The sequence below is a fragment of the Rhinolophus ferrumequinum genome, chromosome 22 (assembly GCF_004115265.2).
Source record: "Rhinolophus ferrumequinum isolate MPI-CBG mRhiFer1 chromosome 22, mRhiFer1_v1.p, whole genome shotgun sequence".
NCBI lineage: Eukaryota > Metazoa > Chordata > Mammalia > Chiroptera > Rhinolophidae > Rhinolophus > Rhinolophus ferrumequinum.
In genome coordinates this window covers 51,601,646-51,627,862 of record NC_046305.1, presented here as the reverse complement: position 1 = coordinate 51,627,862, position 26,217 = coordinate 51,601,646, and the positions used below count along the sequence as shown (strand labels likewise).

Below are 26,217 nucleotides of genomic sequence, written 5' to 3'. Positions count from 1 at the left end.
TTTCTTGTGTAGATTAACGTGTCTTGGTAAATTCTAAATTATTTCTCCCATTCCCAATTGAGTAGGAGAGGGAAAAGGCAGTTGGTCTTCAAGATGTGTTCTTCTAGTATCTAATTAAGAAGAGAAAGTGAAACAAAGCCGAGAGCTGAAACTAGCCGCCTGGAAAGGGCAGCAGCCTGTCTGTCAATTCCCACCTGCTGAGTTTCTACACCCCCAGCGATCACACCCAGCAGAGGCCTCTGCCAGGCAGTGAAGAGAGCCCCAAAGGGAGGCTGTGTTTTCAGATTTGTGAACAACTGCCCGAGGAGCAAGGAAAGGGCTGAGAAACAAGCCTTGCATTAGGCCATGGTCTTGGAGGGATCTCTTGATGATCTGCCTCTATCCTTCTCAGCAAAGACTGAGGAAAAGAAGTGAAAATGTTGACAGTTCCCAAGCCAGGAAAAACCTACAGGAGGCAGATTAGGTCGTGGGCTCCAAGCCTCTTCCTGGGACCCTCATCCAGGTCAGGAAGCATTTTGGTTGGTTTTCTGTTGTTCAGGAGAGAGAGTGAAGAGAGTGGAAAGGAAGATAAGCTGCCACCTGTGAGAAGTGATCTTTTCAGGCAGGAGCTGGGGTGAATCAGAGATGGTAGTTCCTGTCGGCCAACACCTGTCTCTTCCCACCCCTGAACCCCCAAAGACAGTGGTGGAAACTCTAGAGCTGCACCATCTAGGATGGTTACCACGAGCCACCCATGGCTACTGAGCACGTGAAATGTTCCTGTGAGTGTCAGATGTGCTGTTAGTGTAAAATACAAACTGGATTTTGAAGACTTAGTACTGAAAAATAATATAAACTACCTCATTCATCTTTATATTGATGGCATGTTGAATATTTTGGCTATATCATATAAACACATTGAATAATATTTTGGATACATCAGTGAAGTAAAATATATTATTAAAAGTAATTTCACTTACTCCGTTTTTACTTTTTTAATGTGGCTACCAGAAAATTTTAAATTCTATACATGGCTTACATTATATTAAACAGTGCCAGTCTGGACTGGGAAATCTACGTGCCCACACACACACCTGGATGTGAGTGTACCATTCTCTCCAGCCCCCCACCCCCATGCGTAAATAATTAACTACCGTCCCCCAGCTGCTGGTCAACCACCTGCTTGTGCTTTGAGAATCAATCAAGCCTTTCTTGACTGATCACATCCCATGGCCCAAATCCCAAACTCCTGTGAGAGAGGCTACTTCCATTTTCTTAAAAGAAGCTCACTCTTCAGTCCTGCATCTTGTGTTGGCCTGTCTTCCCTCTCCGTTTCAGGTAGAAGCCACTGGAGGGAAGAAAGGTTATATGATCAATTCTTTGCCCTTTCATAGATGCTGTACTGATGTCTTCTTCACTCTGTTTGCGGTTAGTGAGGCCACCAGGTGTTTGGTGACTAGCCACTCTGCCCACACATGCCACCACTACCCTTTGCCCTTTCTGACAAATATCCCAATTATTCAGCATTTCTCATTTCCTAACAATCTAAAACCAGGAGTGAGCTCCCCCTTTATAAAGTCCATAATCTTTTTATGTAGGGCAGCTTAGCAAGCGTGCAGAGGAACAACAAAGAGCGTGAGCTTGGGGACGGTGGGCAGGGAAAGTATCTTGGAGGAACCAGGGCTTTGAATCCTCATTTCCTCCTGGACAGCACTACTCCCCAGAATGAGCCTCTAGGGGACCCCTCCCCCAGTCTTTACCTCACAGGGCTCCCCTCCCCGACACGGTCTGAAGGAAAACAGAGAAGTGCCTACATCTCTTCTCCCCCAAACCCTGCCTCTCCTCTCAGGCCGAAACCTTCCAGCTGGGGACCACACACTAGGAGAAGGATTGGACCCATCATGCTGCCTGCAGCTGCCGGGGAGGAGTGAGGGGAGTTCAGTGTAATTCATTTTTGTGAATGTTTAATATTACAATTAATATGATTAGCCCCAAGCCTCAATGAGCAGCAGGGCAGCAGATCTGCTGACAAGACACAGAGTAATGAGATCAACAGGGCCGTGGGGTCTTCCTAGGCTCCATCCTCAGAGGGCGTGCTCTGTTTAGCATCTCCATAAATACCAAGATCAAATTAGAGGCAAGAGAAGGAGCAGTGGGGGTGGGGAGGAGGTGAGCGGGAAGTTACTTTCCAGATCTGCTTGCACCCTTGATTCCCTAGCACTGCCATCACATGCTCTGATCACCCATCACTGGGTCCTCTACCAGCGCCCCCCACCACTCATCTTAGGGGCCCTACTGGAAGGACCTGGTGTCCATACGATGAAGTGTAATCACATCTAAACACACATGCAAACATACCTGCCAGAATGTGGCTTCACAGACATCCAGGCTAAGGAAGGATGGAAGTCGTAGTGAACCAAGCAGTAGAAAAACAGACATCAGAAAGAAGGACGCCTCTCTCCCAGGGCTCCCTCGAAGACGCAGGAAGAAGAAAGGCCAGGCTTAACCACTCCCCCATTCCCACCAGGAGGGTTTGATGTGGGAGTTAAACACGTGGTCGCAGGAGCCAGGCTGCCTAGCTCCACTCTCAGCTAGACCTCTTTGTAGCTGCATGACCTTAGGCAAGTCACTGCATCTCTGTGACTTGGTTTCCCGTGTTTATTTGGAGATAATGATAGAACCTATGTCACAGGGTGGTGCTGAGGTTTAAACACATTAGTAAATATCAAGCAATGGGAACAACGCCTGGGACACCGTTAAATGCCATCTAAAGGCTGACCACTGCTATGGCTTCCTTTCCAGAAGAGAAGCCTGTCTGTCATGACAGCTGGGGAGGAGGCTGCTGGGGTTCAGTTGGGACGTGTTTCAGAGACACCAGCACCATGGTGGAGAGGCATCCTCACCCCATTCTGGGGTGAAGAAGGGGATGACAGGTGTGAAGTGTTCCACACATCTTCAAGCCGCCCAGCAGGTTTGATGTCAGCAGACACTCCACTCGCTGAGGGAGACCTGGGGTGGGCCCAGCACATGGAAGGGCCAAGTTCCCCTGAGATTATGGAGCAAACCGGTCATCCATAGAAGCATAGTTGTTTAGGGGAGTAATGGCCCCCAAATATGCTTCCCTACCCCTCTTTGCTACCTCACTCAAGGAACCTGGGGAGGGAGCAAAGAGAGGAGTAATCGGGTTTCGTCTGCCCTAAAAGGGGGCTTGACAGCTTTGGAATCAAGAATCCACTCTTGTCAGAGGTTCTTTGCATCAATTGTTTATTCAAAAAATATCTGTTAAGCACCTACTACGTATGAGCCAGACACTGTGCTAGACAACTGTGAAGTAAAATGCTGAATTAAACCGTGTGCTGGTCTTCAAGGAGCTTACAAGTGAGAGCTCCCGCCGCCGCCGTCACCATCGCTGCCCTGCCCACGCACTTATACACACAAACCCCCCAGAGGGAGAGAAGGGGGCGTCTGCAAATGCCAACAAGATATCGTTTTTCTTGGTTCCTTTTCTGGAAAATACACATTTCTCTCTCTGCATTCATCTCACCCTGCTCTCCCCTTTCCATCTTTCCTCTCTGGGTCCCTCTGCCCTTTCCTCCCAGGCTCTGCAACCTGCTTCCCTCCCTAGTTACACCTCCCTTCACCCCCACCCCCACCCCCAACCTGCCCAACTGTTCCTATGCCATTTTCTTTCCCTGGTTTCTTTCCTTGGCTCCCCACTCTCGGTCTCCCCAGATGCCGGCTCCCCTCTCCTCCTCCCCCCTGCTCCCCTCTCCTGGGTCTTCTCTTCCAGCACCAGGGACAGCTCCAGCCCCCGGAACAATGGACCCCACCTTAGGGCTCCTCTATAAATTCTCCATCTTAGAGCCTTGCCCAACTCGTGACTGGGGAGTAAGATGGGGGAAGGGTTATTATCAACAGGACCAGCTGCTCTTCTGGGGGCGGGAAGGGAGTCAGGGAGGAAAGAGATAGAAAGAGGGCGTGGCTCGTGTCTAGATTGTGCGTCCCTCTCCAGGGTAGGGAATTTGTATTCCACCCCTGAGACTGACATCACTGATGTCAGGGGAAAGGAGGTGGGAGTGGGGAGGGGGGTGTGGAGGGGGGAGGTTTTTGTTGAGGAGAGCGCGGCCGGAGAGCAGAGCTCCGGGACCCAGGTGACCGGGAAAGCAGGCAGCCCCAGCAGCGGGAGCAGCCAGCAGCAGCCCAGGCCCGGGGACCGGGGTGGGGGTGGGAGGGGGGCTGAGGGGAGGACCTGAAGGGGGGCGGCAGGGCAGAAGGGACCCCCGGAACCCTGCCGCCATCAGAGATCGAGCATCTGGCATCAGGGATCTTCGGACCCAGCAGAAGCATCAGCCACAGGGGAGGTGTCCTCTCAGGGAAGCCAAGGAGAGCTCCACCTGCCCCACATCAGGAGTCCCCCACCCCCGTGCTGGCAACCATAGCAGGCCTAACCCCTCAGCCTCCATCCCTCTCGCCCTCCTCAGGCCCTTGCCCCCACCTCCAGCTCTCATCTCAGCTCCCAGTTCCCAGCGCCCCTGCTACCACCCTACCCTCCAGGTCTTGGCCACACTGACCCCCATCCTGGGCTATTTGCCAAATCTCTGGGAGGAGATCGTTGTTTGGGCTATGCCCCCTGGTGGCATGACAGTGTCTGCCTAGACCCCTGACCCCTAGCCCCAACTCCCTGGCCTCCTTTGTGTGGAGAGCTGCCTCTCTGCTCAGCCTGTGGTTGGGGGCCCAAGGGAAAGCCAGCCCCCGCTGGGCCCCGGCCCCCACCACTTGCCTCCTTGCTGGGCAGCTCCCCCTGGCCTTCGGGCCTCTCCCTACTCCCCTCGGCCCCTCCTCCTGGGCCGGCCCAATGAAGGAGCCGGATGCCATCAAGCTGTTTGTGGGGCAGATCCCAAGGCATCTGGAGGAAAAGGACCTGAAGCCCATCTTCGAACAGTTTGGTCGGATCTTCGAGCTGACAGTCATCAAGGACAAGTACACCGGGCTGCACAAGGGTGAGGGGTCAGGCCAGGCTGGAGGGGCTCCGGGGAGCGGGCTGGAAGGCCGGGGCTGGGAGGAGGGGTCAGGCCAGGCTGGAGGGGCGGAGTGGCCAGAAGCAAGAGTTTCTGGGCTGGGGAGTGTGGCTGGGGGAGCTAGAAGGGAACTCAGCCAGGGTGACCAGAGGACCCAGAGGGAGGACTGAGGAGGGCCTTTTGGGGGCAAGAGTTGTCAAGGGGCTTCAGAGACACGGATCCCAGAGATGAGGGGGTGTTGTCGTGGATGAACTGGAGGGAGGATGGAGGAACCAGAGAGCTGGGCAGGGGTGTGTGTGTGCACAGGACAGAGTCGTAGAGTCTCAGATACTGTTGGGATGGAGGTCGGGACATAGGGTCAGGCGCTTGACCCGGAAAGAGTGGACGTGGACTGGGGAGGGCAGCCCTCGGACTCAGGAGAGGGACCTGGGCAGCAGGGTAGGAAGGACTGAGGTTGGTGAAGATGTGGGAAGTGTGGGGGACTCGAAAGTTATGAGGGCTGGAGGCCAGGAGAGGCCGTGCCCCAGACCTGTCCAAGGGCAGTGTGGCTAAGCCAGCGGGGCCCAGGCAGGACTTGGAGAGCTCCAGGCACTGGGGGTCAGAGGGCCACACTGCCTCGCCTCCACCCGCCAGGGACTTCCGGCTCCTGCTCTTCCCTTTCCCTCTCCTCTATTCCACCTGCCTCCCAGGGAGTTGGAGAGAGATGAGGAAATAGGGAAAATGGGAGAGGAGAAGGGTGACGATGACCAAGATGGAGGGAGGTGGAAGCGAAAGAGGAAGAGGAAAGGAGATCAGCTGAGGAAGAGAGAAATACCACACTCCGCGCACTTTCCTGGCGATCACATGCCCCCGTCCGCCCTCCACACAAAGCCCCATCTACCAACAGCCCCCATGCTCCCCCTCTCCCATCCCCACCACCATTTAAGCCTCCCGGACTCTGGGTCTGGCCCCAGGTCCATCAGCCTGGAGATCCCTGGGCAGAATGTCTGTCCCCTCTCCGACACCTCCCCACCCCAGCAGGCAGAAGGTGGCAAGACTGGACGAGGTTCCCAGGCCTCCATCTCCTGGGGGGGAGCCTTTTAGGAACACCAGGGACTCACCCCCCACCGGGTCTCTCCGCCCCTGCCCTCCTCAGGATGTGCCTTCCTGACATACTGTGCCCGCGATTCAGCCCTGAAGGCCCAGAGCGCCCTGCACGAACAGAAGACGCTTCCAGGGGTGAGTCCCGGCCTTTCCAGGGCCAGGGGGCTGAGGAAGGCCTTCGCAGGGGCAGGGGGCTCACCGCCTTCCCAAGGCACCGAGTGTATCTTCCACCTCCTCTCCTCCCCAGGCTGTCCCGCTCTCCTCTTTCTTGCTGTAGATGCCTGCATCTCTTCTCACCTGGAGAGAAGCGATTAGTGGAGTAAATGTAACCTTTGCGAGGCACAGATGCAGCCCCTTCCCCACTTCCCAATCTGCCCATGGGGCGACACTTAGAGGGAGAACCTAGTTGATTGGGAGGCGAGGGGAGAAGACTTTGGACACCAAGTGTGGGGCACGGTGAGCAGGAGGCACCCAGGCTGTCTTTTGTGGCTCTGGGGAGGAAGTCTGGCTGTGAGCTGGGGGAGGGGTGCCTGCTGCCTGAGATAGGCCGCTGGGGCCGGCTGCCCTGGCATCTATGTGCTGGCTTCTGAGCCTGGACAGGCTCACCTCCCGTCTCCCAGGAAAAGCTACGGGAACAGGGCCACAGGGCATTAGGGTGAAGCAGGGCTGTGTGGGTCTGGGCTGGTAGAAAGCCCGAGGGGCAAACATGGGCAGGGGACGTCGGTGTGGAGGGCCAGGCTCGACCCACCAAGGGTGGCCTCACTCCTGCAAGGCCAGAGCTCTTTGTCTGTTCCTCTCAGCCAGCAGATTGCCCCAGGCCTGGGCTGGCAGGGGCAGGCAGAAAGAATTCAGTCCCCTGCCCCCCGCCCCCATTACTCAACCTTGGGGGGAAAAATGTGCCATTCACTTTTGCTCTCTCTGCTTCTGGAGTCTCCAGCACAGTGAACTGCAGGATGTACTTCCTGAAAGATCACTGTGTCCATCCCTTCAGCAAACATTGGCTAAGACTGTCTGGGTGCTGGGGACACAGCTGTCCCAGCCTCTACTCCACCCCCCATGTGGGAAATGGAGAGTGAAGCTGATTCTCCATTGCTTCCTGGGAGGGACACAGACTAAACAGAGGGGAAAGACAGTGGGGATAGAGGAAAATTAGAACTGCTTCAACCAGTCCCAACTTCCAACCCCCTGCGTGTCTGTGACCCACCGTCTCTGAGGCCCCCAACCCTTGAGTACCACTAGGAAAGCAAATCGACGGCTGTCACCCACTATCTGACCCCTGGGCAAGGCAGCCCAGGACAGTCATTGCTCACAGTCAAGGTCCATGCATGTGTGTGAGCAGGCTTGGGATCCCAGGAGCACGTGTGCACGTGCACGTGTGCGTGGGGGCACCTGACAGGCCAGGTGTGTGGGTGTGGGCACGCACTTCCCTGGGAAGCCTGGTTCCAATCAGTCACTTCGCAACTTTCCTTCCTTTCCCTTTTACTCTCTGGAGACCCCTGGCAAATCAACAGTTTTTGCTCCATTGCTTTTTCTCTGTCTGTTTCTGGCGACTCCCCATCTCTGAGCCCCTGCAGACACCAGAGGGTGAGAGAGAAGGTAGTAAGAGGAAGGGAGGCTGGAGCCTGGGGGTGGGCAGGAGCCCCAGGGCCATCTGTGCCAGCTGGGGGCATCAGCCCTGGGTCTGTCCCCCTCCAGCTGCCTGCGCAGCTCAGACAGGGCTCTGTCCTGGGTGTGGCAAGGCACTGCCTCCCCTTCCAGAGGAAATAAGGCCCAGGCTGGGAGGTGAGGGAGAAGCGCACCCTGGTTAATGATCATCTGGCCCTGTCCCTGAGCTCCCAGGAGACGCTGAGTTCTCCACTTTGGCTCTTGCCCCAGAGGACAGAATGCAGAAGGACCTGACAGCGCCTCTAGTAGGAAATGGGGGGTTCTGTCCTCCACTGGGGGTCTCATGCTGGAAGCTAGGGCATTGTAGGGAGCAGATGTCTGCGACCAAGCTCTGCCTGACCCTTTGTGTCCCCAGGTCTCCTCTCTGCCACCTGCCATCCTGGCAGTATTGTTTCCCCTCAGGCAGTTGAGTGTGTGTGTGAGTGTGTACACAGTATGCCAGCTCTTGCACAATTGTGTCGGAAAGTTCTTCCTGCCGTCTAATCCCCAGGCCCTCCTACTGCGGGTTGTTTTCTAACAGGGTCATTTAGTTCTCCTTTCTCTCCATCTTTGTCACCCCAGAATCTGGAAGGTGCCATCATATTAAGGTGACACTTCAGGCTGCAGAGAGAAAGAAAGGGGGCTGGGCCTGAGCCCCATTTCCTCTTCTCTCCATTAAGAGTACCCAGGAGTGGCTCTGCCACAGGTCCCTGGATTCTTCCTGCCACCAGGATGTGACCTCCTGGAGGTGGTGGTGGTGAGAGAGACTCCCTCTCCCTGGCCTGCCCTTCCCCCTCTACTTGGGCCAAAACCCCACTCTGGGGACATGGGCCCCGTCAGCTTCTGCTGGCCCCATGGGGAGGACCTGTGTGTGGCCTGGGACACTGGGCACACGTCTGGAGCCGAGTGGCAGGGCATCAGGCCTGTGCCCTCAGGAGAATTAGATGAGCTCTTCTTGGAAGTGGGGTCTTCGCTATTGGTGAGGAGGACGAGGGCCTTCCAAGTGACCATGTTGATTGGGGGTCTCAGTGTCACTTGGTTGGAGTACAAAAAGCCCCTTCTTCTTTGGGAGGTCCTCAGGAGGCCTTATCACTTAGCAGATGGTAGCTAGGGAAGAGAGGCACCCGGGGCTGGGTTGCCAGGTAAACAGGGCCCAGCTGGACTCAGGGGAGGGGGCAGGTGTGTCCCAGCCAAGCTAACAAAGACTGAGCTTCCCACAGGAAGTGCCAGGCCAAGAGGAGAAGGCTGGCAATGGGGCACTGGGGGCCCCCCGAGGGAGGCTGTCTGGGAGGGAGTGTGGGGGAACCTTCCATCAGTGTGGTCTGTACATTTGTGTGTGTCTGTGCGAATCCTTATCAGCTGTGGGTATTTATTAATGTGCTATTTTTGTGCCTGGGAGTCTGTGCAGGGAAGGATGGCATCCTTTCTCTCTGGGGCCCAGGTTCCCCACCCCAACTAGAACAGCTAGTCCCCAGGGGCCTGCTGGGAAGGGGTCAGTGGCAAGCATGAGAATTCCCCCGACACTGTCACGGGGCCACCGGTTCTGATTCGTTTTCTGTCTCTCTCTCTCTCCCCCCATGTGTGCCTGCTAAGGTGTCTGTGGGGGTATCCCCTGATTGCTTGGGTCAGAGTACAGGAAAGGAGGGTGAAAGACCAGAGCCTGAGCACCCTGCCCCCTACCTCTTCATACACTCCTCCCCCCACACACCCACACACACACACTCCTGAGGAGACTGGACCTCAGATGGGATAATCCCAGATTGGTGGTGGATAAAGCTGGGGGAGCTTGGCCAGAGGATTTGTGTGACTGGTGCCCCCACCAGCTGCTCTCACATCCAGAGATGGCGGGGTGGGCAGGGGAGGAGTATTGGTTGAGGTGGGGCTAGATTTGATCGGGGTTGGGAATCACTAGCCAGCAGAGTCCAGCCAGACGGACTGGCACAGTGCGACACCGGCACAGTGTGACACCAGCACAGTGTGACACCGGCTAGGGAGGAGGGTCCGATGTGAGAGGGGGCGGGGCAACTATCAGTTCTGCCCTTCTCTGGGCTGCGTGATGACACACAGCTCTCCCTGCTAGAATACGAGAGCTGAGGGGACCTGGCTCAAGTGGCCTGATCCAGCCATTTCACAGATAAGGAAGCTGAGGCCCAGAGCAGAGAAATGACTTTTCCAAGGTCACTCAGCTAGTGAGTGGCAGGGCCAATCCTGGATGTCCAATGCTTTGCCTGAGGGTAACTTTAGCCCCACCCTCAGAATGTAGATGAATGCTTTCTTCTGTGAATTTATTTATTTTTATCACTGGAACTGGGACTGCCCTGCCATCAGATGAGTGGGGTGACCAGTTGTGTCCCCAGGGGTCAAAATCTTCAGCAGCAAAATAGTTTCAGACAGGAAATACTGAGTCCTTCCCTTCCTTCTCCAGTTCCTACGAGGCTCCCCTTCTGGTTAAGGAAATCAACCTGCAGGAGTCATTCCCAAGTCCTCTCACCAGAAGACAGGCGAGAGCATGGGGAGAGGAACTGGGGTGTCTGCATTTCTACTGGAGGCTAAACAAAGGGAGACACTGCAGGAGCAGGGGAGAGGGGAGAGCTCTGGAGGACAGGGAGGCTCGCCAGCACAGGACAGCAACCCTTTTAGAGCTGTCTTGGATGTGAGACACCAAGGGTTTGATCCTGGGGAGGAAGGCAGGAGAAGGGACAGCATGGCCCCTGCAGGGCCTGCTCAGCACCCTACCTCCAGAATCAGAAGGCTCTCCTGGGCCCCTCCCCCACCTCCCAGCCCCCCACCAAATCCTCCACCCCCCCATACCCTGTTCCCACCCCCCCTCCCCACTCCTTCTCGGGTGTGTGGAGCAGCAAAAGTGATGACGTCACCACGGTCGCCAGGGCGACGGGGACGGATAAATCAGGCTGAGTGGGCGGTTGCCATGGCGCGCATGCATTCTCCCGTTGCCACGGAGACTGGGCATCTGCTCCCTTTGTGCTGCCCGAGTGCCTTCCCCCTAGGGTCAAGGGGTGTCGGGGGCAGAAAGAGAGGCAGACACACCTCTAGGGGTCAGAAGGAAGTCGGGGCATCTGTGGGGTCTCCCTCAGTCTAGAGTCTTCCTTGGGGTTTCTTGATGGGTGGCCTCTGTGGCGCCTGCGGTGTAGGACCAGGACAGCTCTTGTTGAACAGCCCCTTGGCTGGGCTCTGTCAGGACCTGAGTCCTGTGGGCAGCCTCGTTCTCCCCCTAAGGACAGCATAGCTGTCCCTGGCCCTGTCGTCTGGGGCCCCACCTGAGCCTGGCACCGTGCCCCACGAGCATCAGCATCGAGCATCGTCCTCTACATCCTGCCCTTCCTTCCGGCCTCTAATCCCCTCCGGTCTAATCCTGGACAAGATCAGACCCCAGGGTTGCCTTCCCATCAGTGACTCAGGGGGCTGGGGAACCTCCCGGGCCTGGGGCTCGCTCCTCTGGCCTCCTGGCCTGGGGAGGGCTCCTGGCTGCTCACAGGAGGTCCCCAGCAGTTGCCTTCTCTTCTCTCCTTTAGATGAACAGGCCGATCCAGGTCAAGCCAGCCGACAGCGAGAGCCGAGGAGGTAGGTGCTGTGCCTTTGGACCCAGTCCCTCTCCCTCAGCCCGCAGGCCCAGGGCTTGGAGTAGCTCAGGGGTAGGCAGCCTTTGTTGAGGAAGAGAGTCAGAATTCTGAAGGGTTCGCAGTCCAGGTGGGCAATAGGAGTCAGCGTGGCCAGAGGGGACATGTGCCAGCCCATCACAGAGACGGCAGAACTGAGGCCGGAGTGGCACGCAAGTCCTTCAGAACTGGGATGAGCACTCCATGCAACTGTACCCATCCCTCAACCATCACCCCTTTCACACCCTAGAGCCACTGGTCCCCAGGGTGAGGGGATCAACTGGAGCTCCAGGGAAGAGCGGAAGGTGGAGGGAGGTTCTTCCTGCCTGTCCCAAGCTGGGACAGAGCTGGAAAGCTGCCAGAGGGCCTTGACCATGGCCTTTCTCTGGTGCCCTGTCCCCCAGAAGACCGGAAGCTCTTCGTGGGGATGCTAGGGAAGCAGCAGACAGATGAGGACGTCCGGAAGATGTTCGAGCCCTTTGGGACCATAGACGAGTGCACTGTGCTGCGGGGGCCCGATGGCACCAGCAAAGGTAGCCCACCCCACCCCTCCCCCACCCAGGCCCTCCTGTCCCTGCCCCACTGGTTCCTGGCGTGGAGGGGGTGCACAACGACTGTGGGGGCCTGGAGGATGAGCACTCACCCTTTCCCTTTCCCTCCTGAACACTCTAGGCTGCGCCTTCGTGAAGTTCCAGACCCACGCCGAGGCCCAGGCGGCCATCAACACCCTTCACAGCAGCCGGACCCTGCCGGTGAGCCCCTCCCCGCCTTCCTTCCGCCTCTCCAGCCCGCCTGGCCCACTGCCAGGCCCTGGCTCAGAGGGGCCAGTCCACTCCGGACGGGGTCTTTGAATTGATTCGGAAAGACTTTTCAGGCAGAAGAACTGAACCTCTTAGGGACACTTTCACATTTCAAATAGCATCTCCCTACCTCTTACCGCCATGCGTGACCCTCACCTTCAGTCCAAATGGCCTCCCCCACCCCTCAGCCCTCTTCTTCATCTCCTACCTCTTCTCCCACCTTCCCGTGCCCCCCACCCTCACTGGCTGGGCATCAGGACACTTGCTCGGAGGCCCCACATGCCCGCCGCCCATGGGCGGGAGGTCAACTGACTGCACTCCTGGGGGGCTTCCCAGCGGAGCCGACCTCTAAATGGCCGCGGAGGTCCTGCGGCAGCGGCTGGGGCGTCCTTAGCAGGGACTAGCCGCTGGGGACAGAGAACGGCCTTCCAGATTCTAGGCTCCACAACAATCCTCGCACACGTTCCCGTTGGGTTGTTGTTTGGTGCAAGCTGGCATTACAACTGGAAGCTGCACCCCCTGAGAGTGAGGACCGGGGTGTGGGGGCGGGAGTCCTGGGGAGGGTGTGGGGCAGCCGCAAGGCAAGGCCAGCCTGAGATTAGAGCTTCTCTGTGGCGGACCCACCCTGGGGACGAGTTCGGCTCCGGAGTCCTCACGGTGAGGCCAGGGGTGCCCTGGGCCTGCGGGTGGGCCCTTCCCTTTCCAAGCACTTGCCTTCACGTTCCTCAGCTTTTCCTAGTCTCTCGCACAGCCTGGCACCGGGTGAGGGTGGCATTAAAATCTCCCCATTTGACAGCGGCAAGATGGCAGCCGCCGTCCCGAGAGGCCCGGCCTGGGCCTGAGCCGGTCCGCGGGCGTGGGGGGGGACACCCACCTCCGTCCCTCTGACCGCGGGGGGGCCCGTGCGCAGGGTGCCTCGTCCAGCCTGGTGGTGAAGTTCGCTGACACGGAGAAGGAGCGAGGTCTCCGCCGGATGCAGCAGGTGGCCTCCCAGCTGGGCATGTTCAGCCCCATCGCCCTCCAGTTCGGAGCCTACGGCGCCTACACTCAGGCCGTGAGCACTGCCCCCTGCCGGCCGGGCCACCGTGTCCTCCTGGCCTTCGGCGCCCAGGCCCGGGGTGGGGCGGGGAGCCGGGCAGGGCGCCGGGGGCCTGTCCCCACTGTCCTCTCCCCCTGCCCCCAGCTGATGCAGCAGCAGGCGGCCGTGCTGGCGGCTCACAGTGCCTACCTCAGCCCCATGGCCACCATGGCTGCCGTGCAGATGCAGCACATGGCCGCCATCAACGCCAACGGCCTCATAGCCACTCCCATCACCCCGTCCTCAGGTGAGGCCCAGGCAGGGCTGTGCTGGTGGGCACGGGGCAGGTCAGGGGCTGCCACACTGCGGGCTGGGGAGGCCGGCTCCCGTCTGCGCGCACACCTGCTGAGTGGTTGTCTGTATTTGTGTGTGGGCTTCTGTCTGCTTTCTCCTCCCCAGGAACCAGCACCCCTCCTGCCATCGCTGCCACGCCTGTCTCGGCAATCCCTGCTGCCCTGGGTGTCAACGGTTACAGCCCGGTGCCCACCCAGCCCGCCGGGCAGCCTGCCCCTGATGCTCTGTATCCCAACGGGGTTCACCCCTACCCAGGTGGGGGTCTCTGCTGCCCACCCCTGTCCCCAGCCACCACTCCCATCGCCGGCAGCCATGACACATGATCCTTCGCCACGCTTGGGTTGATTATAAGGCCTTTCTCCTGCTCTGTCTTCCTGGGCAGGGATGTTCTTTCCCCATCCTAGCCAGGGAGGCACACAGGCACAGAGAGGCAAAGGCACTTGTCCAGGGTTGCACAGCCAGCCAGACCCCCGTCTTGCTAATGCCAGCTCTCCCCTCTTCTCACTGCTGTGTGCATGCTCACCCACTCCTTTCACACCCATGCTCACGTGAGGCTCTCATCCCACCTGCCCGGCCTCTGCTCTCCCCAGCCCAGAGCCCCGCAGCCCCCGTGGACCCCCTGCAGCAGGCCTACGCAGGGATGCAGCACTACACAGGTGAGGACCCCAGCCTGCAGGAGGGAAGGAGGCTCAGAGCTGGGTCTGGAGTGGCTCAGACACTTCTCCGCCCTCCCACCCCCCTTGCCTGGGTCAGGGGCAGGGCTGGCGGGGAGGGCCAAGCGGGGGTGTCTGGGAGCCCCGCTAGCTCTCTGTCTCCCCACCCCAGCAGCCTACCCGGCAGCCTACAGCCTGGTTGCACCTGCGTTCCCGCAGCCCCCTGCCCTGGTGGCCCAGCAGCCCCCGCCACCCCCCCAGCAGCAGCAGCAGCAGCAGCAGCGGGAAGGTGCGGCCCTTCAGGCTCAGGGGTGCCTTGTCTGGCGGGGACGCGCACGCAGCCACACCAAGCCCAGCTCTAGCCCCATGGGTGGGGAAGAAAGCGAGTGGGGCCGAGGTGGTTGGCGCCCCGTCCACATGTTGGGAGCCATCCGTGATTTGAGGGTTCCCCCAGGACCTGCTTTCCCAGGGGCCCTGGCTCCTTGCATCTGTCCCCCAGTCACCGAGCTGTGCCTTCTGTCCCTGCTGCCATCCAGGCCCTGACGGCTGCAACATCTTCATTTACCACCTGCCCCAGGAGTTCACTGACTCAGAGATCCTTCAGATGTTTGTCCCCTTTGGCCATGTCATCTCAGCCAAAGTCTTTGTTGACCGGGCCACCAATCAGAGCAAGTGTTTTGGTAAGAATCTGATGACCTAAAAGATAAAATATGGCACGTTTTTGCCAAACTCCAAATGAGGACAGTCTGACACATTGGAAGGCACTTATGGTTGCCACGGGCCGTTATTTGGAAACCAAATTGTCCAACAGTCCAAAAAAAACATTTTGTATCCATTCAACATCCCAGACCAGCTGCTGCCCAGGCCCACCTCTCCCTCCAGAAAAACGCAGCTTCATTTTTTTTTCCCCACGAGACCTGATCGGATCCGTGCTCCATGAGGTCTGCAAGAGGCTCGGGAAGGGAAGGGTTAGTCCCCAAAAGGAAGGCTGAGGGAGTCGGGTACAGTTGCCCTCACGTTTTTGTCTGCAAGTCTCCTTCAGGGCAGAAAGGAAACAATTTTGTCCCCCCTGCTTCAGAAGTCGTTTAAGGTCTGTAGGTGCTGTTTTCAACCAAAGTTCAGAGTGATCCAGGGTGAGGGAGGGGCTGCCCCTCAGAGAACCCCGGGAAGAGGGGTCCAGCATGTGAGTGGAGGGCTGGGCTCACTCACGCCACCCATGCATCAAGGACTGCTGGCTGAGGGCCTGCTGCATGCTGGGCAGCTTTCCTGGCATTTGGGGGACCTGGAAGCAGTAGGGTGGGGTGGGGAGCCAAGGAACACAGGAGAGTGAGGTGAGGCGGGCCGGCGTTATGCACTCTCACCTCAGGCTTTGTGAGTTTCGACAATCCAGCCAGTGCCCAGGCCGCCATCCAGGCCATGAACGGTTTCCAGATTGGCATGAAGCGCCTCAAAGTCCAGCTGAAGCGGCCGAAGGATGCCAACCGGCCCTACTGAGGGTGCCCAGGTGGGTCCTGCCTCCGTCCTGTGAGCTCTCCAGCCCCGCACACTGCAGCCAGGGCCCTCGCTTGGCCTGCTCCCCACCCCCACAGGGTCCACTCCCTCAGCTGTGCCATCCAAGTCTCACACACTCCATTCAGACACACACACATGCACGCACGCACGCTCACGCACTCACGCATGCACACACACACACACACACACACACACACACCCTATGACCCCAGAGAGCCAAGTGAGGGGTGTGTATATATCTGTGTCCACTCCCCAGATCTTCCCCAATATTTGGTCTCGTCTGTCTGGTCAGCGTCCATGTGTCTGTGTGTCTGTCTCTTTCTGGTTTTCAGTTGGGTTGGAGTGGAATTAAGGGAATAGGGTTTGAGGATTAAGGGGGCTGGAGGGTCCCAGAATCACTGGCTCCTGGAATATCTGTTCTAAGACATGGGGACATCAGGTGATTTCTTACGTGGCAGTGGACCCCTGGGACAGTAGAGAGTGTACAGAACAAACTGGGGGCGTCCCAGCCTCGGGCCTCCCAGGAGCAGCTTTGGTGCAGGCAGAGGAGGCTGAAATGCTGGCCTGCCTGTGAATCCCACAGAACAGGTGCCCTCCACCCCCCTGCCCACCACCCCCCAACCACACGGCCCAGAGCTGTGAGCTTTGGGTCCTTTTATGTTCTTTAATCTCCTTTGGACCAACCCCCCAAAAATACAACCCAAGAACAATACCCACGTTTTCTGTTTCTCCCCCTTTCCCCCCAATCCTGGCTGCTTAACTCCCCCCACCCTGGGGGCCCCCCAGCCCAGGGCCCGTGTCCATTGTCGGCCGAAGCCCCCATCCCCGGACCCTGCTCCGGGCCCCTGTAAGTCGCATGGAACGAGCGTGTTGTCTTTGGAGCCAATTGTTTGTTATTTGGGGAGGGGGCCGTGGAGGGAAGCGCCCCCCCAGCCCAGGGTCAGGGCCGGGGGCAGCTCGCGGGATGTGCTTGGTTAACAGTGGTTGGTGACTGTGGTCTGTGTTCTGTGCGTTTCTCTCTGGCTTCCTTCATTCCTTTCCAAAAAGGAATGAGCACCCCTGACCAGGGTCTCCCCCAGAGGCCCCAGGCCCAAGCCCAGCCCTGGCCTCTCCCCTGGCCTGCTCTGCCCTCCCTTTTGCCAACATCCCCTCGCTTTCCCTAGGTGTCTGTCCAGACACGCACCGTCTCCGTTCTCTGATTTCTCTCTGCCTGCCTGTCTGTGGTCTCATTTCTTCGCCTCTCTCCCCTCTAGTCCCTTTCTCCGTATCTTCCAGCCTTCCTTTTCCTCACGGGCTGTTTTAACTATTTCCTTCCTGATCTCTTTGGCTTCTTGTGTCATCCGCCCCCTCCCTCCCGTCTCCTCCATCCCTGACCCTTGTCGAATGGCTGGGGGGCCGGATGGGTCCGTGTGGACTGAGGCCTTTTGGACGACCTGCCCTCCTCAGCCACCCCAGCCGCCTCTGCCCCCGGAGCCTGGGACCTGGGATTTGCCCACAGCTTCACCCATGTTTCCTTCCTTCACAGGTCTGGAGACACCACAGGAAGGGGCACCTCACCCCTCTCCCCACGACTGGCCCCAGCCCTCTCTGCACATCTGCCCTGGGCCTTGATTGGGCTCTGGGGCAAAAGCTGCTTCATGGCCCTGGGGGCACAGGACACCAGCCCACTCCTACCGCCCGCCTCTCCCAAAGGGCCTGTCTCCTCCCAGGTGCCCTTTTGGCCTTTGTGAGGGAGCAAGGAACAGGCCGGAAGGCTCCGGGGTGTCTGCCTTCTGTGCCCAGCTTTCGCACTTGCCTCCCCCAGCAGCGGCCTGGTCTCCCCCTGCGGCTCCCGGAGGGCAGCGGGGCTCCCACACACTCCCCACCCACCCTTGTCCCAGCCTCGTCCCCGCTTTAGGGGTTTCTCAGAAGCTGGTTCTCACGCTCCCTGCCACCCTCAACTAGAGGTAGGATGTCCTGAACCCCGGGCTCCCAGCCCTAAAACTCACTGCCTCCCCCAAGGGCCCCCTCCCAGGAGGGTGTGGGGGAGCCCTGAGGGCTGCCTTCCACCAGTCAGCCACAGAGACCCTCTTCCTTCCATGAGGAAAAGACCTCCCCCGAACCCCTAAAAATGTTTACAGTCTCTGCTGGTCCCCTCCGTGTAAATACCACTACCAGCCGTGCGTTATCCAGCCCGGCCCGGCCCGGACGCTGCCATCTCTCTTTCTGGGAGTTTAGACAATGTTTCCCTTGGATTTTTTTCTCTCTTGATTTCTCCCTTTGCTTTGGGGGGGTAATTGGGTATTTGGGCGGAAGGGTGTGGGGAGGGATAAAGGGCTTTATTACCTGATCATTTTCTTTAGGAAGAGGTTTTAGGGAAAAGAAATGGGTGGGGGCGGGAGTGGTAAGGGGAGACAGGGGAGTCCGTTTCAGACAGTTCTCTATGCTTAACTTATTTATTTATTGCATTTTACTTTTAAAGAGTCCGTCTTTTCTGTCTAAATAAAGAAAAAAGTTTAAAAGCATCAAATGAGAGTCTTGGAAGGTGGAGGGTAGGGTTTGTGCCCACGGGAGGTGTGTGTGGCGGGGGAGGTGAAGAGAGAGGTTTGGGAGAGAAGACTGTCAGGAAGGGCCAGCCCTCACCTCTGAGAAGGTTTACGCCTTGATCGTGGCTCCGTGACCCTTTCCTTCTGCCCTTCTGTGGGGCTTAATTCTGGAATGTTCTGCAGAGCTGGGCACAGGGGGGAGAAGGCAAGTCAGCAGGCCCCTCCTGCCAGCGGTGTCCCTCTGAAGGCTGAGGACTTGTAGCCTCACTTTCCAGACCCCCACGCCCCTCCTCGTTCATGTGGGGGAGCTGCCCCAGAGCCCGGCCGGCCGTGGAGACGCTGGTATCTAACTACCAGCACCATTATGAAGCATTTCCCTACATGATGCTTTTCTAGGCCCTTCACGTGCATTTCCTCACTTAACCTCCCACCAACCCCGTCAGACAGGACAGAATTTGACAGACAGGGAAATAGAGATTTTGGAGGTTATGAATAACTTACTCAAACCTACTAAGGGATGGCTGCAGGAGTTGAACCCAGTTTGTCAGACTCCCAACCCATGATGCTCTAGGCTCACAGGACCAGCTAGCTGACCTTTGACCCAAAACAAAGACCCCAAGGAGCATGGAGCAGGCTGTAGCCTGATCCCATCAGGCTGGCGGGCTGCAGGAGCCCTGAGGTCCCTCCAGCTCCTAGCCCCTTCTCTGAACTGCTGTAGGGCTCACACAGAAGTAGCCTTTCACGTCACAGCGCATGGGCCGTTTGCTGCTAGGCAAGTACCTTCATTATGTTCCTGCTCATGAACTTGCTCACCTTCCAGCCACGATCTGGTCTCAGGCCTGAGAGGTTCTCTTGAGAGCAAGAGACAAGGAAATCCCACAGGCCACCCCCACCTCCACCCCATACTTCTGCCTTCTCCTAAACTGCCCCAAACTAGAAGAGTTACAAAGAGAAGCAGCCTGTGAAGTCCTCCAGTGACATATCTGTGGACAGTTTCAGGGAGAAAAGTCTCTTGGATCGGTAGAGATCAGGAACAGGGCCTCACACGGAAGGAAGGGAACCCAGCCGGGATGCTTAGCAAGTACCCTGCACCTGAAACCTGTTAAATAGAGACAGGTGTTGGGCGGGAGGAGAGGGGGTCAGAGATGGGCAGAGGTGTCTGTAAGGAAGACAACAGGAGTTGGTCGTAACGTTATGAGTTTTCTCGGGCTGTCTCACCGAGGCTTTGCTAGTTTCTGGGTCAGAATAGAAAGGTGGAAGGTGGGTTTTAGACCAAAGGGCATCTCCCAGGCAGAGGTGGGGGTTCTCTTTGGATGTGGGGGCTGGGAGGTAGTGGACCAGGAAGTCTCCTCCTTCCTGGCTTCCTCCCAGATCTCAGACAGCCCCTCTCACAAACCCCGAGGACTACATTTACTGTCCATCACTGCTCACTGCTGTCCCCCTTCCCTGCAAGGCTGCAGCCGCATTTTCTCCAGAGAAGCAGGTGGTAATTAAGGTTGAATGATGGGGATGAAAGAGCCACAGAGGGGTATTTTGGGGGAAACAAAACCACCTCGGGGCAGGGATTCTCCAGGTCCTTTGACAGGAAAACGTAGGCCACCTGAGACAGAGAGGGAAGCTCCTAGCTTGTTTCTTGTACAAACGCCGATTTTTCAGGCCTCCTATTGGCTTCAAAGATATTGGGAAGAGTAAGAAGGGGGGGCAGTGCTGTGGGCTGCTGAGGTTCACTGACATCTCGTTGGCCTCAGTGAGAAAGACGGGGCAGAAGAAACAGGAAGTGATGACAGTGAGCTCGTTACTTCAGACCAAGCAGGAGGAGACTCAGCAGCAGTTTCTTCTTCTAAGATAATCAAGTGGCAGCTCACATGTTGATGGCGCAGAGAAGAGAGGAGGGGGGCGGCACTGACAGGCTAACAGCAGGGGTTGGGAGAAGCCTTACAGTTAGAGACGAGAATATGGCAGGGGACAGGCCTGGGTAATGCCTTCCATGCGCTCCCGTCCCGTCTGTATTTTTAGAGCTCTGAGATGTATAAATGTCATGCAAGGTGTCCCATTTCCCTCGGGTTGGACCCTGCGCCTAGCCTGAGCGCCTCAGCCTCTCTGACTTGCAGGGTTTCCTTTGTCTTTTAATTCTCCTACGATGTCAAAGCCTTGCACAGCCTTGCTTCTTGTACCTGTGACGGAAGAATCCCCACTCGTGGCCAAGCCTCCCCCTACTCCGCATTCAAGAACTTGAATGGCCCTGGTCCCAAGCTCCTGGTTCTTGGAAGAGTCTCACTCTCAGGCCCCCCTGTCCAGTCAATTTCCCTGAGTGGTCAGCCATCTTCCTCTCGCTCCCCATAAATGGGGTTCCCCCTCCAATACATTGCATTCTCTCATCTGCTCAATGGAAACGACTCCCAGTGACGCGTCTCTAACCTCGTTTTCCTCCTGAACTCAGTTTCTTCTCTCAGACTTCCGCGCTCCTAAGTGGCACCACTACGGACCCGCTTGAGCCAACTGTTGACGACGCCCTTTTCTGGCGCCTCATACCCACTCCAGCTGAGAAGGCCCACTGGTTGTGTCCCTAGAACATCTGCACTGCCATCAGCACTGTCCATGTCACCCTGGACGCCGGCAGTGTCCTCGTCCTGCCTGTGTTTCCCCTTCTGCTCACCTACAAACGATGCTCCATAGAGACCAGCTGTCGTTGGCAAGTTCAGCCAGGTACTGGGTATCCACACGGCCTCATCCACCACTGTATCCCCATTACTCTAAACAGACCCCAAGACATTGGAACGTGCCCAGCACGTCAGTCTTAAAAACTAACGGCTGGACACCTGGACGCTGCCTCACCCGTCCTGATTCCTACAATGGGCCTGCTAGGTCAAAAGCTAAAACGTTTTCTCCCCCAAAGTTTCAACTCTTAAATATTTCTACTTTCTAGTCACCTAGACATGAAACCCTGGGAGCCTTTTCATCCTCTCACATAAATTCAATGTTACTCAGTCGCAAAACATTTTACTTCCACAATTTTTCTCATATCCATTTCCCTCCTTTCAGGTGTCACTGCCTCCACTTATTCAGGAATCACAGCAGTGTCTCATTGATCTTCTCTACAGATTCTGAAAGATCAATGTTTCTGAACTACAGCTGATTGGGAAAAACAACAAAACTTCTCTGGTTCTCTCCCCTCCTTTTTTTTCAGAGAGCACTTCATCCTGGATTCAAGGTTCTCCCATGTTATTCCTACACATACCCTAAGTTCTAATCAAATAGGACTATCCTTCTGGACAAATTGCCGCCCTCCCCCACCCCCTGCCATTCCCAATGACTAATGTCCGGCATGTAACGGCTCAATGAAGTTTTCTGAATGCCTTCTGGTTGCAAACCTGCTCACCTTAAGAGTTCACCTGAAGTACCACTTTCTTCCCGACCATTTCCTTACTTACTTGCCTTCATCCAGGAGCCTTTCTCCTTTTCTAGTCCTTAGGGCACTTAAACCTTCCACTGTTGTGTCTCACGGTCATTTCTCTCAGGGCTCAGCTGGTAGAATGCTCTCCTTTGCTCGGATCTGTTGCTGTGTCTAACACAACGCCCTCGACAATCAATATTTGTTGCCTTTAACTTCTGGATTCTTTCCTCATTAAAGGGAAACAATTTCCCCCATTAGAATGGTAACATTTCTGAGATTCCGATTTCTCGACACGGAGTAAGACCCAGAACATCGTCTCTCTCTGAACTGCCAAACCAAATGTCAAACTCGTCCTCACTCTACGGTCTTCAATCAAGCACATTGTCAGGGTTGTAAAATACAACAGGAAGGTTCATAAACATGATCAAGACGTCAACGTAGCACAGATGCCGAGCTTCTCAGAACAGATTCAGCCTGGAACCAACGAAGCAGAGTTCTCTGAAGAGCAGGTGCTCGGGCCACAGCACCTGCAGCTCCTCTGTGACGGCAAAGACCACGCAGGGCAGACGACTGTTCCCAGGGTGTGGGCAGAGGGGACAAAAACCCGACTGCCTGGGGCTGTGCTGCACCCATCAGGGGTAACATGCACTTTTCAGGTCACATTCCAGAAAGAAGTCTCCCGAGTCATTTGAAAAATGACAACAGGTATACATGTCGCCGGAGGTAGGGGCACAGTGCTAAGCTCTGTCCTCAGGAGGCTGACGGGCTCTGTCTGCGTAAGGCTGAGGGAGGGGAGCCCTGTGAGCCAACATGGATTTTGTGCCGACTAGCGCAATCGAGTCTGAGATCTGAGAAGATTCAGAGGAGCCACGGGCACAGAAGGTTGGACAGGGCCTCCCAGCTTCTCCTTTCCCACCCTTCCTGCCTCCCTAACCTGGGAGAACTGGTCAGGTGTTCTTCCCGTGTCCAGGACGACCCTTCTAACTCAAATCCCCAAGGTCCCTCTTCACTTCTTCCCACACAACCCAAAGGATTTGTAGTCTAGGAAACCAAAGAATAGTTTCATCAATAAATCAATTTATTTAAAAGAATATGTTACAATTAATTACACTAAGTGACATTACCAAACAATTTTAGAGTGGTTAGCTCTAGAACAAGGAATGAAAGAAACACTGTTAGCCATTATGTGTCTGCGTATTTTCTCTTCACATTTCTTAAATCACAAATAAAAAATACAAGATACTGCAGTGAAAATACAATTAGAGTTTCTCTCAAATAAATTAAAAGTGTGCATGGCCTGGGGAAAACTGAAGCCCAGCTCACTGGCTTAAAAAGGGGGCAGGATATAAAACGAGTCCAAGGTCAGCTGTTGGCCAAGTGCGTTCCCGTAGCCCTCCCCCCTTCAATGCCGACCCCTGAGCCCTAGGCTTCCCACGCTCCTGAGATTATCGCTTGGACAGAGCTGATGTCGTAGTGTGAGTGTGAGCCAGGCCCGCACGACATGCTCAGGTTCAGATGAGAGAGAGCTGGGGCGCCGAGGCCAGCCACTGCCTCCATGGTCTCTGAGTAAGTACCCCTCAAATGGACGTTACTGTGACACGAATCTAGTGAAGGAACCAGGCAGCGTGCTGGAGTCCCACAGACCAAATTGTTTCTGCTGCTGAGTCGGTTCAGCCAGAGCACGATGGACGGCAAGAGGGAGGTCGCGCGGTCCTGCCAGGTCTAGAGACTGCAGACCAACCAGGATGCCGTCCCCTTTAAGGAAAGTGTGTCCTCAGAGCCTGGCCGTCAGTTGGCAAATTCTGAGATGAGAGATGTGTCACCTCCTGCCAGTGCCCAGTATGGCGGCTCCAAGCACTGGATTTGGAGCTCCAGGAGTGACCCGGAGCTACTGGGTGACTAAAGGATGGAACCATCTGGCCAGGCACGGGGCTGCTGAGCCCTCATCTAAGGCCTCCCTGAGAGCTCTGTCCAGGGAGGCGCTGCCCTGGGCACACACCTGTGCGGAGCCAGGTGAGGAGAAAACCGGAGAGCAGGATAAAACTAGAAAGAGCAGAGACCCTAAGTATGGCCCGAGGGAAACTTTCTGCAGGGACCTGCATTTTCTCCTGATGCATAAAAAACTCGGAGCGTTTCCCAGAGGACAGAAACTGAGTGTGGAGGGGGGCACGGCAGAGACCAGGAAGATCTGCAGGCTCTGCTGGGGCAAAGCTGGGGGGAGGAGAGCCCTTCCGTTTCCCAGAGACAAACTGCAACAGAAGCCTCCCTGGGCAGAAGCCAGGACCAAGACAGGAAGGAGCAGGGCAGGAAGTGCGGGTCAGGGGGGAGGAGTGTCACAGGGCATCGCTCCATGCCAGCAGCCTGGCCCTCAGCTCCAGCCACGCGGAGGCCCACGGGCCTCCAGGCCTCCCCACGCCCCCTCCTTCTGCAGCTGGGGGCTTTGTCAGTGGTCCAGCCTCAAGAAGGGGCTGTTCCCACAGATTCACCCAATCTCCAAAGCACCCAGTGAATTCTACAGCAGAAAGGGACACTCTTGAAGGAACTCCACTCTAAGGGCCTTGCCACGAGGTCTCAGATCCGGAGGGCAACATCTGGGCTGTCGCGTGGCCTCCTGCACTGTTCACCCCTACCCCCCTCAAAGGTGGTGGCAAAAGCTTCTTTAGCAGCTTGGAGTGGGAAATCAACATATCTTCTTGCCAGGGTCCTGTGGCTCATTATTAAACTCATTTAGGCCAAAGGAAGTTAATCCTGTGTAAAAGCCTTCAAATCAGGGCTCATTGTCTGCAACTGGAAACATTCAGCATTCTGACACTGCACATGACTCCACCTGGGTTTGCAGAAGCGGAGAGAAGACAACACATCCTATATGATCCTACACTCCCCTGGGGCCAACGGCTGCCAGGGTGACAGAGTGAGACAGAAAGAAAAGTGGCCTCATGATAACCTGCAAAAACAAGTTACAAAGAAAAGAGACTTCCAACCACCCACCCAGCACCGCTCCGTGGAGCTGACTACAACCAACTGTGGGTGCCTCCCAGTCAGACAAAGCACGAGATGCCACCCTACGGAAGGTTTTGTTTAGAAGGTAGGGAAGGAAAAAGAAAAGGAGGCTGAGAACGTCAGCCCGGCCCCCAAAGCGGTCTCCAAAGGTCTGACTGCAAGCCAGACGAGGGGCTCTCACCAGACAAAGTCTTCCCTTCAGTCGCGTGGCCTCACTGGATCTCACTGAAAGCTGAGACCCAGCCCAAATCAACTGTATCGCTCCTGCTCCTCCCTGGGTCCTAGCTGGACTGGGGGACTACGGCTGGGCTGGCACAGACCCTGAGCCAACCAAGCCTTGGGGATACGGGCAGGTGCCTCCCCACAGAGCTGTTTCAGGAAGTCACGAAGAGTGTGACGGTTACGGGTGGCGAGTGGTCAGGAACTGCGTGGGGAAAACCTTAGGCACACGGCATCTCTGCCTGCCCTTCCCCTCTACGTCCAATCTGTGCCTAAACATATCAGCTTGACCTCTCTCTGGTCCCCAGTACTGTCCCTGCGTCAGAAAAGGCAGGGAAATAGGAAATGACGACCATGAAGTGTTTCTGGTTTCTGTGGCATCAAGCTCCTGGGCCTATCCTCCCCACATTCCAGGCTGGCTGAGGGAAGGCATCCAGGCCCCGGAGAAGCAGGAAGATGTGGAACGCGGCTAGAAAGCCACGAGTGGGAGACAGATGACCCGGAAACTGTCTCGGAATCAGGAGGCCGCACCACAGCTTCAGACGCGCCTGCAGCCCGCGGCCTTGCAGCCCTTCAGAAACACGCCTCTTTCTCCTCCCCAACAGCCTCTTGGAAGATAAAGAAACTATGCTCCTTGCTCCTCAGACTCTGTGGTAACCCATGAGCCAGAATCTTCACTCAATACAAAAAAGGGGCAAAAAAACCCAAGCAGGTTGTAAACTTTTCGAGTCCTTCATGAGGAGAGGTATTTTCCCTGTAAAATATTTTTTTTTCCTTTTTAAAGTTTGTTTCAAAATAAAGAGAGCAAGAGAGAAGTCATGAATTCTAGTGAAAGGTGTGTAAAAACACAAGCTAAAAAAGGTACTGCCATCAATATGAAATTTAAAAAGAAATATATATATGTATATACGTGCAGCTAATTTGTGTATATATAATTTTTACATACATATATATATATGTCTGAACAGTGCAAATGGATGGAGTTCATAGTTCCAGTTTTAAAAATATAGTACAAGGAAGGAGAGTCTGTTGGTGTGAGGCCCGGGTGAAAGGACACAGAGACCTTTGGCGACTTGGTTGGGCTTATTTCTTTTCCTGTCTTAACTCACTGACTCCTAGTGCTGACCAACCTGTTGTTTTCTACCAGCTCAATTCCAGAGACACGAAATTCGGAGGGATTATTAATTAGTTTAGGGCTTCTGAATATAATGACTTTTTTCCTTTTTCTCTTTGTGTTAATGGTTACTCTGTCTGGCATGGGAGACGAAAGGGATAAGAGGATGAAGGTGAAGAGAAGGGAAGGGGAGAAGGAAAGGCTAGGTGGCCATGTCCCTCTGCTGTGACCTCGCCATCTGGAAAATGTTCTGAAAGGAAAAGAAGAGAAGAGTTATTGGGAAGCCC

General features: G+C 56.1%; 2 protein-coding genes across 7 annotated transcripts in view; one reads left to right on the top strand and one right to left on the bottom strand.

Annotated features, from left to right (window-relative positions):
• Window positions 1–4,070: 4,070 nt before the first annotated feature.
• CELF3 (CUGBP Elav-like family member 3) lies at window positions 4,071–18,651 on the top strand. Of its 6 annotated transcripts, none has more exons than XM_033093547.1 (14): window positions 4,078–4,130; window positions 4,874–4,979; window positions 6,133–6,215; window positions 11,258–11,306; window positions 11,746–11,874; window positions 12,014–12,093; window positions 13,052–13,195; window positions 13,325–13,466; window positions 13,619–13,768; window positions 14,104–14,169; window positions 14,339–14,455; window positions 14,703–14,846; window positions 15,533–15,670; window positions 17,204–18,134. In XM_033093547.1, the coding sequence occupies exons 4-13, from the start codon at window positions 11,258–11,260 to the stop codon at window positions 15,658–15,660; spliced, it is 1,149 nt and encodes a 382-aa protein (XP_032949438.1). In that variant the 5' UTR covers window positions 4,078–4,130; window positions 4,874–4,979; window positions 6,133–6,215; the 3' UTR covers window positions 15,661–15,670; window positions 17,204–18,134. The 6 variants fall into 6 exon arrangements, 5 of the variants coding, with proteins under 5 accessions (XP_032949433.1, XP_032949438.1, XP_032949434.1 ...); XR_004421674.1 differs by lacking the exon at window positions 4,078–4,130 and adding an exon at window positions 16,465–16,525 and having other exon boundaries at window positions 4,137–4,979; window positions 17,204–18,138; XM_033093542.1 differs by having other exon boundaries at window positions 4,071–4,979; window positions 17,204–18,651.
• A 4,003-nt stretch (window positions 18,652–22,654) lies between these two features.
• The window catches only part of SNX27 (sorting nexin 27), a 60,090-nt gene continuing 56,527 nt past the window's right edge, over window positions 22,655–26,217 (bottom strand). Inside the window, exon 12 of the mRNA XM_033092793.1 lies at window positions 22,655–26,180. Coding sequence (XP_032948684.1) covers window positions 26,133–26,180 — 48 coding nt within the window. The 3' untranslated portion in view covers window positions 22,655–26,132. The remainder of the gene's footprint in view (window positions 26,181–26,217) is intronic.